At 59.2% G+C, this 14,239-nt stretch overlaps 2 protein-coding genes across 2 annotated transcripts in view; one reads left to right on the forward strand and one right to left on the reverse strand.

Annotated features, from left to right (window-relative positions):
- Positions 1–3: 3 nt before the first annotated feature.
- On the forward strand, positions 4–13,155 carry LOC309971446 (gamma-tubulin complex component 2-like; the record flags this gene model as incomplete). The annotated part of the gene is made up of 12 exons (XM_082854431.1): positions 4–82; positions 2,647–2,816; positions 3,723–3,851; positions 4,542–4,688; positions 5,565–5,724; positions 9,059–9,266; positions 9,448–9,647; positions 9,898–10,087; positions 10,657–10,802; positions 12,247–12,427; positions 12,813–12,993; positions 13,108–13,155. The coding sequence occupies exons 2-12, from the start codon at positions 2,667–2,669 to the stop codon at positions 13,153–13,155; spliced, it is 1,740 nt and encodes a 579-aa protein (XP_082710557.1). The 5' UTR covers positions 4–82; positions 2,647–2,666.
- A 1,019-nt stretch (positions 13,156–14,174) lies between these two features.
- Positions 14,175–14,239, reverse strand: part of LOC309971447 (zinc finger protein 511-like) — a gene marked incomplete at its 3' end in the record, with an annotated part of 989 nt that continues 924 nt past the window's right edge. The window contains exon 3 of the mRNA XM_082854432.1: positions 14,175–14,208. Within this exon, the coding sequence (XP_082710558.1) occupies positions 14,175–14,208 (34 nt within the window). The remainder of the gene's footprint in view (positions 14,209–14,239) is intronic.

Here is a 14,239-nt window from a genome sequence, read left to right on the forward strand (position 1 = left end):
GTAGAGCGCCACTTCCGCCGCCGGCGGGGCTGCCCTGCGGGCTTGACGGGCTTGGCGGGCTCGGGCCGGGCGCGCCCCTGCGGTGAGTCCCGGGGCGGCTTCTATGCGGAGCTGGCCTCGCGCGTCCAGCCGATGGTTCGGGTCCCTCTCCCGGCCCCGAGCAGCACAGGCTCCTGGCTGTAGAGGCTCCCTCCCTCCCTCCTCCCTCCCGTCCTCGTTGCGATCACCCTCGGCCCCCCTCCCACACCCCCCCGCCTTGTCTCCCACCTGAAGGGCTACCGCGGCCTCTGGACCATCCTTGTCTCCAGACCAGTTCGCAGACTGGAGCCCGAGTGGTCTTTGGGAAATTCGCGATTTGTTGTGCCGGTCCCGCGGCCCCACGGCAGCTCACCCTCAATCACCGGGGTCTGTGGGCCCGTTGGTGGCGACCAGTAGGGTGAAGCCCAAGGGAGCATTAAAAAGATCACCTGCAGGTGAGAGCCACAGATCTTGCAGGAATGGTTCCCCACATCCGCGTGGAACAGCAGGCTCCTTGTAGTATTAATACTTGTGATGTGGAATGTCTGCGCTTGTTTCTACCACAGATGTCAAGGTTCACGAAGATAGTTTCTAAATAAGCATTTACTTAAATGATCTTTTTTCTGAAGAGCCCTGTCCACCCACTTGTGACTGGTGGAGAGATGGCAAATGCAGTGTCCATGCCGCCTAGGTGGCCAAAGTGGTCCTCAGTCCAGCTGTTAGAGAACACCCCGCGGTCCTTGGAAACCTCGTAGAATGTGGGTAAAAGCAGTTGCCCTTGGAATGGAAGAGGCCATCAGTGGGAGAGCTCCGTGCTGTCTTTTCTGTTTGTAGTTCGCAGTGCCTCATTCAGCCGCTCCGTGACTAATTAGAAGGTGATAGTTGAGGATGCTGGCAGTGGTTCAGTTCCAGTTTTCCATTTCTCGGGTAACAGCGGGTGTTTCCAGGTGGTTGGCCACGTGTAGCAATAGCAAAGTTTGTTTCTGCTTTTCTGATAACAACAGTGCAGGCCCTCAGGTGCTATATTTAATCTCCACAGCAGCTTCGTGGGCAGGGTCTAGTACTCGCCCCTTTTCAGAGAAAGCTTACAGAGGACAGGCTCCTTGTCCAGGGCCCTACAGCCTGGAAGCACCAAGTCAGGGCTCAGGCTGCCTGGGATCCCGCAGCCCAGGCCCTGTGCCCATGACTGTGGTCACCGTGAGCGCCTCCTGGTGTAAAATGTGTGCATGCTGGCGAGTTCCACACCAGCTCACACCTAACTGTTCTGCTTTCGTGTTTGGAGACACCCTGCCTCTGGCCGCTATTTGACGTTTACGTAGCTGACTGTGATATTTGTATGTGGGGAACTTGTTTTCCATCACTCAGGATTAGAGTCTCTGGATGTAGAGGTACAAATTAATATCCACGTTGTGGGCGTGTGTGTCGAGCCTTCCCCACCTGCTGTTAACTCATGGCTTGTCTTCACTGGAGCTGTTGACACAGCCGTTCTAACCTTTTTAGGGTCACAGCCTTTGAGAATCTGTTGAAAGACCCTTTCCTCAGAAAAATCACATACAGAAATGACTTTGCCTGTAATTTCCAAGTCTTTTGTTGTTCATGATCCCAAATTATGAACCCTGCGTAGCCGCGTTGAAACGTTTATGTGAAGCGTGTAAAGTTTGCTCGTGTTTATTTGTTGAATCTATGACTAATTGCCCGTGTTTGTCTGTCTTACTCTTAATAATAATGGCTAATTGGACCAGTCATCAGTGGGAGAACAGAAGTCCCCCTGCAGGCCACTACTGTCCCTTTGGGGACATCTGCATAGAGGTCCCCTTGCAGGCTACCACTGTCTTCTTGATGGGATCTCATTTATGGTTTTGACCATAAATGAGATCCAGTGGGGAGACCCTAGAACATCTGATGGACAGGGCAGATTGAGCTGAAGGGGAAGCCCACCCAGCTCAAGTACATAGGAGATGTGTAGCAGTCTTAGCAAAGCCCAGCCTGGGCGAGAAAAGGCAGCATCCTGGTTACCAGAGTGCACAGAGAACACACAGCTGGAGGCAGCTGGAGCTGTAGGTGTGGGCCTCACAGGGGGAGCCGCGAGGGGCGGTGGCTTAGGCCTGTGCAGAGCTCCCTGTATAGATCAGGGTCCCTGGAGGGCTGGGATCACTGTATCTGCACAGCTGGGACTAGAAAGTGCTGTCTGCCACCTGAGGGGAGCAGCTCCCTGCTGGCCCAGGGCCACGTGTGGTTGGGGTCACCCAGGAGGAATGGGGGCCCGGGCCTTAGGGCCACGTCCACTCTGTGTGCACGTGCCAGCCCCCCCGAGCTGAGGAGTAAGCCTGGAACCTGGCTGGAGCTGCTGGGGCTCAGCACTGATTCCCGTGGGAGCTGCCCACTGAGACAGCGCCCAGTGAGAATGACAGACCCCAGCAGCGGGCGAGGAGGGCGAGTCTCCCCAGGAAGGGGCCCCACATGCTGGTCGGAGCAGGCTGCGGTGGTGTCTTCGTGGGGAACCTTCAGGCCAGGATGGGCTCTGTGACGATTTGGCTTCTCAGAGACCTGACACTGGCCAATTCAGTTGCTTTAACACTTTCTAATTTATAGCCTCTTGGTTTATAAGGGCTCTCCTCTTACCTTTAGGAGAACACAGAGCCAGAATCATGAGTGAATTTCGAATTCACCACGACGTCAATGAGCTGCTCAGCCTGCTGCGAGTGCACGGAGGGGACGGGGCCGAGGTCTACATCGACCTGCTGCAGAAGAATAGGACCCCGTATGTCACAACCACTGTGTCTGCACACAGCGCCAAAGTGAGTGCCTGTCCCCGGTGCTGCACTGGGCGCAAAGTTCACCTTCTGACGAGCAGCCACAGCGGTGCCGGTGCGCTGGCAGACAGTGCTGTCAGATGCTTTTCATGGGCCACGTTCTCTGCTCCGCTCTGCTTCCGTTGGTTTCTCCCCATCACCCGTTGCACAGATGAGTAAATGAAGGCTCGGGGAGAGTGTTGGACTGGCAGCCTGACCTGGGAACCCAGACTCCCAGCCACGCCCTCCCTGTGCCCCATAAGGAGGGAGGCCCAGATGGTCCTGATTTCTGTTCACATCGTGACACAGATTCTCCTATGGGTGAAAAAGGAAGCTCCTGGCGTTAGCCACAGTGAAATCCCTTCAAATTGGATTTTTTAAAATTCAAATAATGTAAAATTCAAAGTTATAGGTTTTCAGTAAAAGACAATTTAGAAGTCTATTTTAAAAACACATTATGAGGCTTCATTTATTTTAACAGCTTAATGATGGCACAAGGATAATTCAGAAAACTTACTGAGCAGAATAGAGAGTTTAGGATACGTAGTTATGTCCAATTTATTTTAAGGGGAGCATTTTAATCAGTGAGAAAACGTAGCCCCGGAACGTGTGTGTAATAATGATTCCAGAGGGAAAAGAGTTAAGTGCATGGAAAGAATGCATATACACTATTAGGAAAAACATAGGTGGTTATGGTCTGACCTAAGGCTTAGGAAGTATAACGTGGAAGAAACCACAGAAGAGAATATGGGTGAGTTTAACAAAGAATCCTGATGAGTTTTCTTCGTTTTAGTTTAGAGACACGTGACTATTCCATCTGCCTAACTTCACTCTTCTTTTGGGTTTAGTTTTTGCAAGGCTTTTTAAAGTTCCTAGTTATCGTCTCTAAATCATTCTGTCTGTGCTTTTGAGGTTAAAATAGCAGAATTTTCTCGTACTCCTGAGGACTTTCTGAAGAAATATGATGAGCTGAAATCTAAGAACACGAGGAACCTTGACCCCCTGGTGTACCTGCTGTCGAAGCTCACAGAGGACAGGGAGGTGGGTGCTGGGCTCGGGGGTGGCTGTGTGAGGAGGAGAGCCTCTCTGCGTCTGCGGGGATGATGGACGGCTGTCCCGCCTGGCAGCCCCCCGTTAACCGCCCCGGCCTCACACCTGTAGCACTGAGGTGCGCGCCCCCGAACGGAAGCAACATGGTGGAGATGAGCACAGCGCTAGCAGCGGCCTCTGGGGCAGAGGGCCTTTGACCTTCGTTGTCCAGGCCGTGCTCTTGTCTGTGCTAAACTGAGCCTGTGTTACCTGTGATACTGAGGGAAGTGCGTGCCATCTGAGGAGCCCCGGCCCAGGGCATCCAGGGCTGGTTGGCGCTTCCTTTCGCATCACGAGGCCCAGGGTCCGTTCAGCGGGGAAGCATGTGGCCGGGCGCGTGGTAGCCACCGCGCCGGGACAGATAAAGGGGCGTGGTCTCGAGCAGCAAGGGAGGCCGGTCTCACGGAGAAAAGGCTGAGCCACTGGGAACAGGGTCTGGGATCCCGACCTGCCGTGATCTGGGGGCATGGCGCCTCGTGGCAGGCAGCGTCGGGAGAGCAGGCTGCCGCTCCAGGACGAGCGGGGCCCCTGCTCTCGGCTTCCGCGTGGAGGCTGCAGCTGGGGTCAGTGGGGCGGGGCGGCAGTGCCCGGCGGAGGGCCCGAGCGTGAGGCCCGCGTGACGCCAGGGCCGTGTGCTTCCAGACCCTGCAGTATTTACAGCAGAACGCCAAGGACAGAGCGGAGCTCGTGGCCGGCGCCCCCGCCGCAGCCTCCAGGATCTCCGTGCAGGAGCTGGAGGAGCTGAGGAAGCAGCTGGGCAGCGTGGCCACGGGCCCCACGTGGCAGCAGGTACCGTGTGGCAGAGGCGTCTGGGTGTGGATTCTGGCCCGGCAGGGGCCTGGCTCTGGGACACGAGCTCCAGGTGCCGGGCGGGGGGTTCTGACTCACCTGGGGTCAGCTCCTGCTGCCCGCCCATTCTGTAGGCTTGGCCAGTGCAAGTCCCGGCTCCCCTCATCGACGCTGGGCAATTGGTTTGAGGCGATACTTTATCTCCCTCACCTGCCGCTCTTCTTGCCTTTGACTTTGTGTCCAGCCCTGGTCTCCTGCTGTCCTTCTCTGTTCCCACAGTCTTGCCTCTGGCTCTCGAGCCACTCAGAGCTGCCTCCTGAGGTCTGAGCTGCAGGCCGGTGTGGGTTGGGCATGTCCTGTGTCCCCACCTCATGTGGTCCTCCCACCACTGCCCCCTCCTCGACGCCCCCTCGCCCCCTGCCAGTGCTCTGAAAGCTGGGCACCCGTGGGGACCACGGCTCCCTGCCCGAGCCAGAGTGGCCATCTCCCTCTGTCCCTCAGCCCCGAGGGGCTCGGGTAGGGGCGCCCCTTATCCGGCCAACTCTCACTGGGCCTTCCTTTCACCTGGCAGCTTGGGCCTAGACCTCGTGCCACCGGGAAAAGCGGTGAGCTGTGCCCGGAGGTCCCGAGAGTGGGCCTGCTCCGTGCGAAAGCGCCAGCTTTACCTGTGGGCCCCGTGCAGTCCAGACCCTGATGAGGGGCTGGGCCCCGTCTGCCTTGTCCCCGGCCCCTTGCACTGCGATGGGCTCAGACACGTGTGTTTCCGTTCACACGTGTGCTCAGGGATCTGCTTTTTCGTACTGCAGATGTGTCGGTTTTAAGTGTTTGTACTGAAGGCGTATCTTTCTTTTTTGTTTCTAAAAACCTCCCCACCAGTCTCTGGAACTCACGAGAAAGATGCTTCGAGACAAGCAGAACAAAAAAAACTTGGGCCAGCGCCTCCCTGTCTTCCCAGCGTGGGTGTACGAGAGGCCCATGCTGCTCGGGGACTTCCTGACGGGCTCAGGCGCGAGCATGGACGCGGCTGTGCCCATCGGTAGGTGACGCACCGACTTCTGACCGCAGGGGCCTCGCCGCGGCAGGGGGGGCTGAGCCCTGTGGAGACGGCGGGCCGGTGTTGTGCCATCACCCGGGCCCTCTGCTGCCCTTGGCCACGCGGCAAGGAGCAGTGCCCGCCGGACACCATCCTTCATGTTCCCATCCCCGGTCAGCAGTGGGTGGTGGTGTGCCAATGTCTGGGCTGGCTCTTGCCCGGCTTTCAGGAGCGCCTGCGTCCCGGGGCTCGGGCAGCCCTGGGACGGCAGGATCACCGGGTCGGCCTTCCCAACAGTGAGTCATGCCGCTGTAGATTCTGCTACACGGGTGACACGGCCTTGGCCACACCGGCCTATGTGTGTCGCATTCAGATGGACTGTGGGGCATCTGGGGACGTGGGTTTGACCACCGTCTTGCCTTCTGGCTCCCGGGGCACACGGGAAGCAGGGGCAGCAGGGAACACTCGGTGCTCACAGAGAGGCACCCGCAGAGCCCGCCTGGGGAGGGGAGTGTGGCCACGCCCGCTCTGTGGCCATCAGAGGAGCTTGGGCCCCGGGGCCACGTCCAAGGGCGAGAAGCAGGGCAGGCGGGGGCCCCGGTGCTGCAGGCCTGGGGCCTGGCATTCCCAGTGTCTGGCTGGGCAGGCAGATGAGACACCTTGGGCTCCACTGCACATGCGGCAGAATCTGGAGGACTTCGGAGTCTGTTCCCCGCGGTCGTGGCGTCTCCGTGTTGCGCGTGCAGGCTTGGACCAGTTAGAAGCCACGGAGGCTCCAGGCCCGCATGAGGCGCCTTCGGGAGAGGCTCGGCCAGAGCGGAGGCGGCCAGGCGCTGGCTCTCCAGGGCAGGACGCACTTACGGTTTGGATGTGCAAGGTTTCCCGTGTAGGTGTCCTGTGTGGCTGCTCGCACACAGCAGCCACGTCGGGCGGGCCTCGCATGGGGGTGGCTCCGAGGCTGCCTTGAGTGACACCATTCCTGGGGAGAACTCTGTACGGATGGGCAGCCTGACCCATGTCCCTTCTGCAGCCGCACCCCGTGGGCTCCGGAGGCGGGATTGACGCCCATCCCACAGGCCTCTTGTCACCCTACTGCCCTCTGTCACCCCCTGGCCCAGTGCCTCAGGCCCTGATGCAGCCTCCACGGCCCCCTGGCCCCGTCTATGCTCACGTGCCTTGGCCTCCCCCTGGCAGAGCCTCACCCAGGAGGGACCTGCCTCCTCAGGTGATGTGCAGCGGCCCTGTGGGACACCCCCACCACCCGCGCGGTGTCCCCCCCACCAGCCGTCCCTAGTCGTCTTGCTGTCTGAGTCCCTGTTGAGGCAGGTCCCCCCCAACCCACTTGCCCGCCACCCACCCACAGCCGGGCTGACCCTCCTCGCGCCGGCCTGCAGCTCCATGTGCCCGCCTGGGCCAGCCCATCCACGGCCACACGGCGTGGCGCCTCCCGCCCTCACGGGTCCTGCCCTGACCCAGGGCCTCGTCCCCAAGGTCACGAGCGTGGGCGTCTTCTAACCGCGCGTGCAGCTCCCGTGCAGCAGCCTCTGATGGGGCCCCGAGCCTCGGGCTCAGGTCTTGCGGACGCAGTCTCTTTTCTGGACGTTTGGGCAGCACAGGTGCTGTCCTGAGCCACAGACCCCCGGCCCCCAGGGACCCCTCCCCCCACTTTGTCTCGCATCCTTAGGCCGTGCTCCTGGCTCTCGCCAAATGTCCCCTTCCCGGGTGACCACATCAGTTTGAAGGAATCCAGCGTCCCCAGTGTGACCCCAGCTCTGTCCCTGGCGCCGCTCTCCTGAAGTCCGGGAGAATCTGTGTTCTGAGCGTGTCTACAACGGGCTCTGACCTTCCCCAGCGTCTCTTGCTCGCTGTGTGGTGTTTGCGTCCCTCCCGCTGCGCCAGCCTGGCCCCAGCCCCACCTCCACCTGCCCTTTCAGCCCGAGGGCATTTGTCCATTCCCAACAGCTGGGGTCTCAGCACGTCCCACAGAACTTTCTGTCTCGTCCAGTGCATGTACCGGCCACATGCAGCTGGTGGGCATTGGATGGCTGGCGTGGCTGAGAATTGGATTTTTGGTTTTCTTTAACTTGACCTTGGTGGCCAGTGGCCCTACACGAGGGTACAGACCTGAGCCTTGCCCTGCCCGGCCCCAGTGCTCGTCTCCGTCGTCCCAGAGCCGGCTTTGCGTGTCCGGCCTGTGCCCTGCACCCAGTGAGTTGCGGAGACCCTGGCGGCTTGTGCAGCCTCCCATCCCAGCCCCTGCACTGTGTCCCTCAGAGCTAGGCCTCAAGCTGGCCGTGCCTCCCGAAGGTCCTGTACATAGTCTCTTGGTCCGGCTCACAATAACGCAGCCTGCAACACTCTGCTCTACCCGCTGTCGGGGAAAGGGGTTGGGGCCTGGGTGGCGTCTGCCCCGGGGCCTGCAGCCCGAGAGCCTCAGCCGGGCCTTGGCCAGGGAGATGCCAAGGTTGGCGGTAAGCAGTGCAGAGATCAGCAAACCTGCACTTGGGGGTCAGGCAGCCGGACCTGCCTCCCTCAGGGGTCCTGAGGTCGTAGTCGGACCTGCCAGAGCCGTGGAGGAAAACCACCTGAAGTTCAGGGGCGGCTCTGAGTCCAGAGTGATCCGTGTGCCTGGACAGGGGGCCACTGGCTCAGACCCGTCCTGCTTCCACCGGCAGGTGTGCACCCGTGGATGTGCAAGGCCAGCAGGGCTTCTGTAAGCGTGGGCGTGTGGTGCGCCCCATCCCAAGCTGCCAGGCCCCGGTTCTGGGTGCCCTGGGGCTGACACAGGCGCCCAGAGGGCGCCAGCGATCTCTTGGACGCCTCTCTCCCGGTTCTGCCTCTGGCCTAGCAGTGTCGGGAGGGTGCCGAGGGCCATCTGGGCTGAGAACCAAGAAGTGGGGAGCCGCTGGGGCTGTGAGGCATTTGGGGGACAGCCCTGGTCCGTGGCCTGTGACTGTCCTGAGTCCATCGGGGTCAAAGGGAACCATCTCGCACTGTGAGAGAGAAATCATCAGCGTTTTAGAGCTTCAGAGGAGACCTTTTTCTCCCTGAGTGGCGCAGGCTCACCCGGCTGTAGTGAGTGTCACGAGCGCGACGCGTGTCAGAAGCTCTGCCGTTCCCGACTTCATCCTTGTGAGCGCACGTGGGTTATGTCCGTGTGGAGGGTTTTACTTGCTTTAAGGCTCCAATAGGCCGCTCCGGGCTGTGTAATCTCAGCCTGTGGTGCCCCGGCGGGATCAGCTAAGCCGAGGGATCGCCTTGGCTTTCAGGTCCACCAGCGCTGGGCGGCGGAGGGGGGTCTGGGGGAGGCGAGGCCAGCTGGCGTCTGTGCCCACAGGCACACTGCCCCTGGCCGCCCAGGAGGCAGCCGTCGTGGAGGACCTGCTGTATGTGCTGGTGGGTGTGGACGGCAGGTACGTCACTGCCCAGCCCCTCACAGGGAGGCAGAGCCGCACCTTCCTCGTGGACCCCAGCCTGGACCTGTCCATCCGGGAGCTGGTGAGCAGGGTCCTCCCGGCAGCCTCCAGCTACTCCACCGTGACCAGGTAGGCACCCGGCAAAGCGCACTCAGCCCCTTGCGGGGACAGTTGCAGCCTCACTCCTGGGCCTGGAAGAGGGAGGGAGGCGTTGCCCACGGTGCCCTCTGGGGTTGGGGAAGAGGCTCCGACCATCCCTTCTGAGACACAGCTCTCACCCACCCGGTGCTCTGGGCTGCTTTCCTTGCAGGTTCGTCGAGGAAAAGTCCTCCTTCGAGTACGGGCAGGTGAACCACGCCTTGGCGGCCGCCATGAGAACACTGGTAAAAGAGTACCTGATCCTGGTCACGCAGCTGGAGCAGCTGCAGAGGCAGGGCCTCCTGTCCCTGCAGAAGCTCTGGTTCCACATCCAGCCGGCCATGCGTACCGTGGACATCCTGGCTTCCCTGGGTGCGCGGGCCTGGCGGGAGGGACACCCTGGGCCAGGGCACTCGTCCTCCGATTCTTACTTTGTGAGGTGAAAGCCGCACAGCTTTGTGTTTTATTAGTTTGTGGGAGGAAGACTCCGGGAACTTCCAAAAACCACAGCTTTATAGTTGGAGTTTATCCCAAAAGGAAGGCCTGTCCCCTGAGGAGGGGCTCTAGCCCGTGGTGGCCCAGTGGCCCTCTCAGCACTGAGCGCCGTCCTCTCCCCTGGCAGCCACCTCGGTGGACAAAGGCGAGTGTGTCGGGGGGTCGACCCTGAGCCTCCTGCATGACCGCAGCTTCAGCTACACGGGCGACAGCCAGGCTCAGGAGCTGTGTCTGTACCTCACCACGGCCGCCAGCGTGCCCTACTTCGAGATCCTGGAGAAGTGGATCTACAGGGGCATCATCGACGACCCATACAGGTAGGGGCCGCGGAGGCAGCGGGGTGAGGTGGGGGCCTGCGGGCCCGTCTCAGCTGGCGCCACGCTCAGCGCACAACGTGAAGCGCGTCAGCTCACGGAGAGTTCTATGCTGACGTGTATCTGTTGTACACGTCGGAACATTAAAAAAATGAACCTGTTGTCTAGACATAATTTACTAACGACCCAGATGACAAAATCTAGCATGAGGGCCTGGCAAGGAAGCCCTTCCACGGTAAGCGTAGGTGGCGTCAGGGTGTCTGGCTCTGCTGGTGATAGGAACATGGGCCCCGATGGGAGTGTCGTCTTGTTGCCCGTGTTCGAGATGGAAGAACACGCGAGGTTCCTGTAGGGGGGTGCGGGTGGAGTAAAGTGGAGTCAGCGTCCTGTCCAGCTCTGCAGACCTCAGTCCCCTCTGCGCCCGGTAATGCCCCATGGGCGTCGGTGGGTGTATCTTCACTCGCGGCTGAGAATGAAGGGCGGCGAGGCTGTCCGTGGCCCCCGTGGACTCCCGTTGTTTGCGGCGGCCTGTGTGGCAAGATCTGCCCGTCACCGGCGCCCATGCCTTTCAGCGAGTTCATGGTGGAGGAGCGAGAGCTGCGCAAGGAGAAGATCCAGGAGGACTACAACGACAGGTACTGGGAGCAGCGCTACACCGTGGTGCAGCGGCAGATCCCGTCCTTCCTGCAGAAGATGGCGGGCAAGGTGCTCAGCACAGGTGACCGTGGGGGCGGGGCCTGGCGGGCTGTCTCATGTCCCCACCTGCCCAGGTTAGGCGCCCGCAGTGCCGGCGGCGCCCGGTGGACTCACTCTGTCCCCCACCCGAGCTGGACTTGCCGTCCTTTTGTGATTCTTAAAGCTCTGTGGCCACTGAAAGGAAGACTGTTTTCTGCTCCCAGCACTTCTGACTGCAGGTGTGCGGGTTTCCGCACAACAGCCAGTTCTCCGCTCCCCGTGGACACCAGCTGGGTGTTCCCCCATTTAACTCAGTTCTGGCACTATGTGCCATGGTCAGTGCAGGCCCCACAGGGTCAGGGCTCCGTCCCTCGAGACTGCCCCCACCAGGCGCCGGTCACAAGTGTCGGGTCCCCAGGCCACCGCACTCCATGCACTGTGGCCATGAATCGGGTTCCCACCACCCCCTCCTCAGGTTCGATGTTTGCCATGACAGCTCCCAGACTCAGGAAAACGCTTGACTTAACTAGATCGCTGGTCTGTTACAGAGGATGTCGTAAAGGATGCAGATGAGCAGCCCGATGAGGGGGTCCATGGGGCAGGTGTGGAAGGGTCCCGAGCACGGGAGAGTCTGTCCCCGTGGAGCTGGGGTGTGTCGGGCACCACCCTCCTGGCAGGTGGACACGTTCACCAGCCCAGAAGCTCTCCAAACCCCTTCCCGCAGGGTTTCCCTGCAGGTTCTGGGACAGGGCACGGCTGATCGGCTCGCGGGCTGTTGGGAATTAACTCAGCCTCCAGCCCCTCCCCCCCCCCAGATGTCGGGACAGGGCTGAGGGTTTCACTCTCCCATCACGTGGTTGGTTCCTCCGGCTGCCAGCCCCCATCCTGAAGCTCTGTAGGGATGGCCAGGAGTCACCTTGCGAGTGTAAACTCAGGTGTGGGTGAAAGGGGCTTGTGAACCACAAAATCCCAAGGGTTGTAGGAGCTCAGTGCCAGGAACCAAGAACAAAGACCAGAGGTATGTGTCTTATTTCTCAGTATCACAGGCTAGCACGGGAAAAGCAGTAAAGGACACGTGCCCCGCTGGGCTGGCAGGGTTTTTAGTCATCTCCTTGCGGTCAGGAACGTGACTGAGAGACACATGTGGGATGAGTTACCTGGAGACACGCTCCAGCCAGGGCCTCACACTTTGGTTCTGAGATCGGGGATGGGAGGTGGTGTAGCGTCTGGTTCCCGTGAGGCTCTCTGAGGTTATTCCTGTGCCCTTGATGAGGCAAGTGCAGGTATGAAGTCACAGGAGGTTGCAGCCCTTTGTGGCGACAGCTGTGCTGCTCTGCTCTGGGCGAGGGGGTAGGGACTGTGCTCAGCTGGTTGGTTCTCTTGCCTGCCTCTGGCCGGCACTGGGGCTGCGATGTCTGGGGTTCAGGCCTGTGAGTTATCACGTATACAGCAAGCATGGTAATCTGACTGTTTCCATCCCTTTCCAGGAAAATATCTGAATGTGGTCAGAGAGTGTGGCCGTGACGTCACCTGCCCTGTGGCCAAAGAGGTCATCTACACGCTGAAGGAACGCGCGTACGTGGAGCAGATCGAGAAGGCCTTCAGCTACGCCAGCAAGGTGCTGCTGGACTTCCTCACGGAGGAGAAGGAGCTCGTGGCCCGCCTGAGGTGCGCCCGCCCCCAGGGGCCGACAGAGGGCCGTGTGTGCCCACGTCCCCTCGTCTGCGGTGGCACAGCTCCCTCCTTGCGGCCGCCAGCCCCCTCCTTGGCCCCCTGCCCTCCCAGGGACCTGTCTGCGGTCCCCAGTGCCTTTCTGGCAGCATGTCCTGCACAGTGCTGTGACCCCACTGTTCATTTCAGCACATTTGGAGCTGACCCCTGCTCCCCTCATAAATGTATTTCTTGGCGTGGGCACCCGTGGACTCGGGGCACCTGTGGGCATGGGAACCTCCTCCCAGTCTCCGCCCAGCTCCCACCATCACCCCTCGTAGGGAGCACTCTGCGGGTCTGGGCCATCCTCGTGTCCACGGCCTCTCACCTCTCCTGCCCGCAGGTCCATCAAGCGCTACTTCCTGATGGACCAGGGCGACTTTTTTGTGCACTTCATGGACCTCACGGAGGAGGAGCTGAAGAAGCCGGTGGACGACATCACGCCCACCCGTCTGGAGGCACTGCTGGAACTGGCCCTGCGCATGAGCACCGCCAACACCGACCCCTTCAAAGACGACCTCAAGGTGAGCAGGCACCCCCCAGGTACCTTGGAGAGAGAAACAGCAGAAGCCAGCCCTTGAGGAGTGCTTTTCCTGCCTCGGTTGAAATGCTCACAGGGTTTTCCTTGGCTCTGTTAGGGACACGTCTCGGGGTCGTGGTATGTGAGCCTCTCCATGGGCTGCTGAACTGGGGGGTCGGGGTCTCTGGGGGACTCTGCATCCGTTTCTGGCAGGGATGTTGGCTTTAGTCTTCTGTAGCATCTCTGGCCTCGTACACTGATCTGGAAGGGTTCCCTCTTCCGGATTTCTGGAAGAGTTTCGAGAGGGTTGGTATCAGCTCTTCCTGGAGTGTTTGGTAGAATTCACCAGTGAAGCTTTCTTTGTTGTGAAGGTTCGTTGTTTCTTCCATCTCCTCTCCGGTTACAGGTCTGTTCCAATTTTCTGTTTCTTCTTGAGTCAGTTTTGGTAGTTTGTGTGTGCTTAGGAATTTGTGTAGGAATTAGTTCTCATAATCCTGTTTACTTCTGTAAGGTTGACGGTAATGTCCCCACTTCCATTTGTGATTTTAGTAATATGAGTCTTCTCTCTTTTTTTTAGTTAAACATAACTAAAAGCTTATCAAGTTTGCTGATCTTTCAGAGAGCTAACTTGGTTTCATCCATTTTCTCTGTTGTTTCTCTGTTCTGTGTTTTGTTTATTTCTTCTCTAATCTTCATTATCTTCCTCTTTCTGCTGACTTCGGGTTTAGTTTTCTGTTTTTCTAGTTTCTTAAGTTGTAAAGTTAGGTTGTTGACTTGAGATTGTTCTTTTTTTTTTGCGGTGCGCGGGCCTCCCACTGCTGCGGCCTCTCTCGTTGCGGAGCACAGGCTCCGGACGCGCAGGCTCAGCGGCCATGGCTCACGGGCCCAGCCGCTCTGCGGCATGTGGGATCTTCCCGGACCGGGGCACGAACCCGTGTCCCCTGCATCGGCAGGCGGACTCTCAACCACTGCGCCACCAGGGAAGCCCTAGATTGTTCTTTTTTAACGTGGGCATCTGCTGCTGTGAGTTTCTCTCTGAGCTCTGCTTTTACTGCATCCCATCAGTTTTGGTTATAGTGTTTTCATTTCCCTTGGTATCAAGATGTTTTTGAATTTCTCTTGTGATTCTTCCTTGACCCATTTGTTTTTAAGAGCATATTTTATTTTCACTATTTGTGAATTTTCTCACTTTATCCTCTTACTGATTTCTAACTTCATCCTGTTGTAATCAGAGGGCGTGTCATGATATC

The sequence above is a fragment of the Leucopleurus acutus genome, assembly GCF_964270905.1.
Source record: "Leucopleurus acutus genome assembly, chromosome: 14".
NCBI classification, from domain to species: domain Eukaryota; kingdom Metazoa; phylum Chordata; class Mammalia; order Artiodactyla; family Delphinidae; genus Leucopleurus; species Leucopleurus acutus.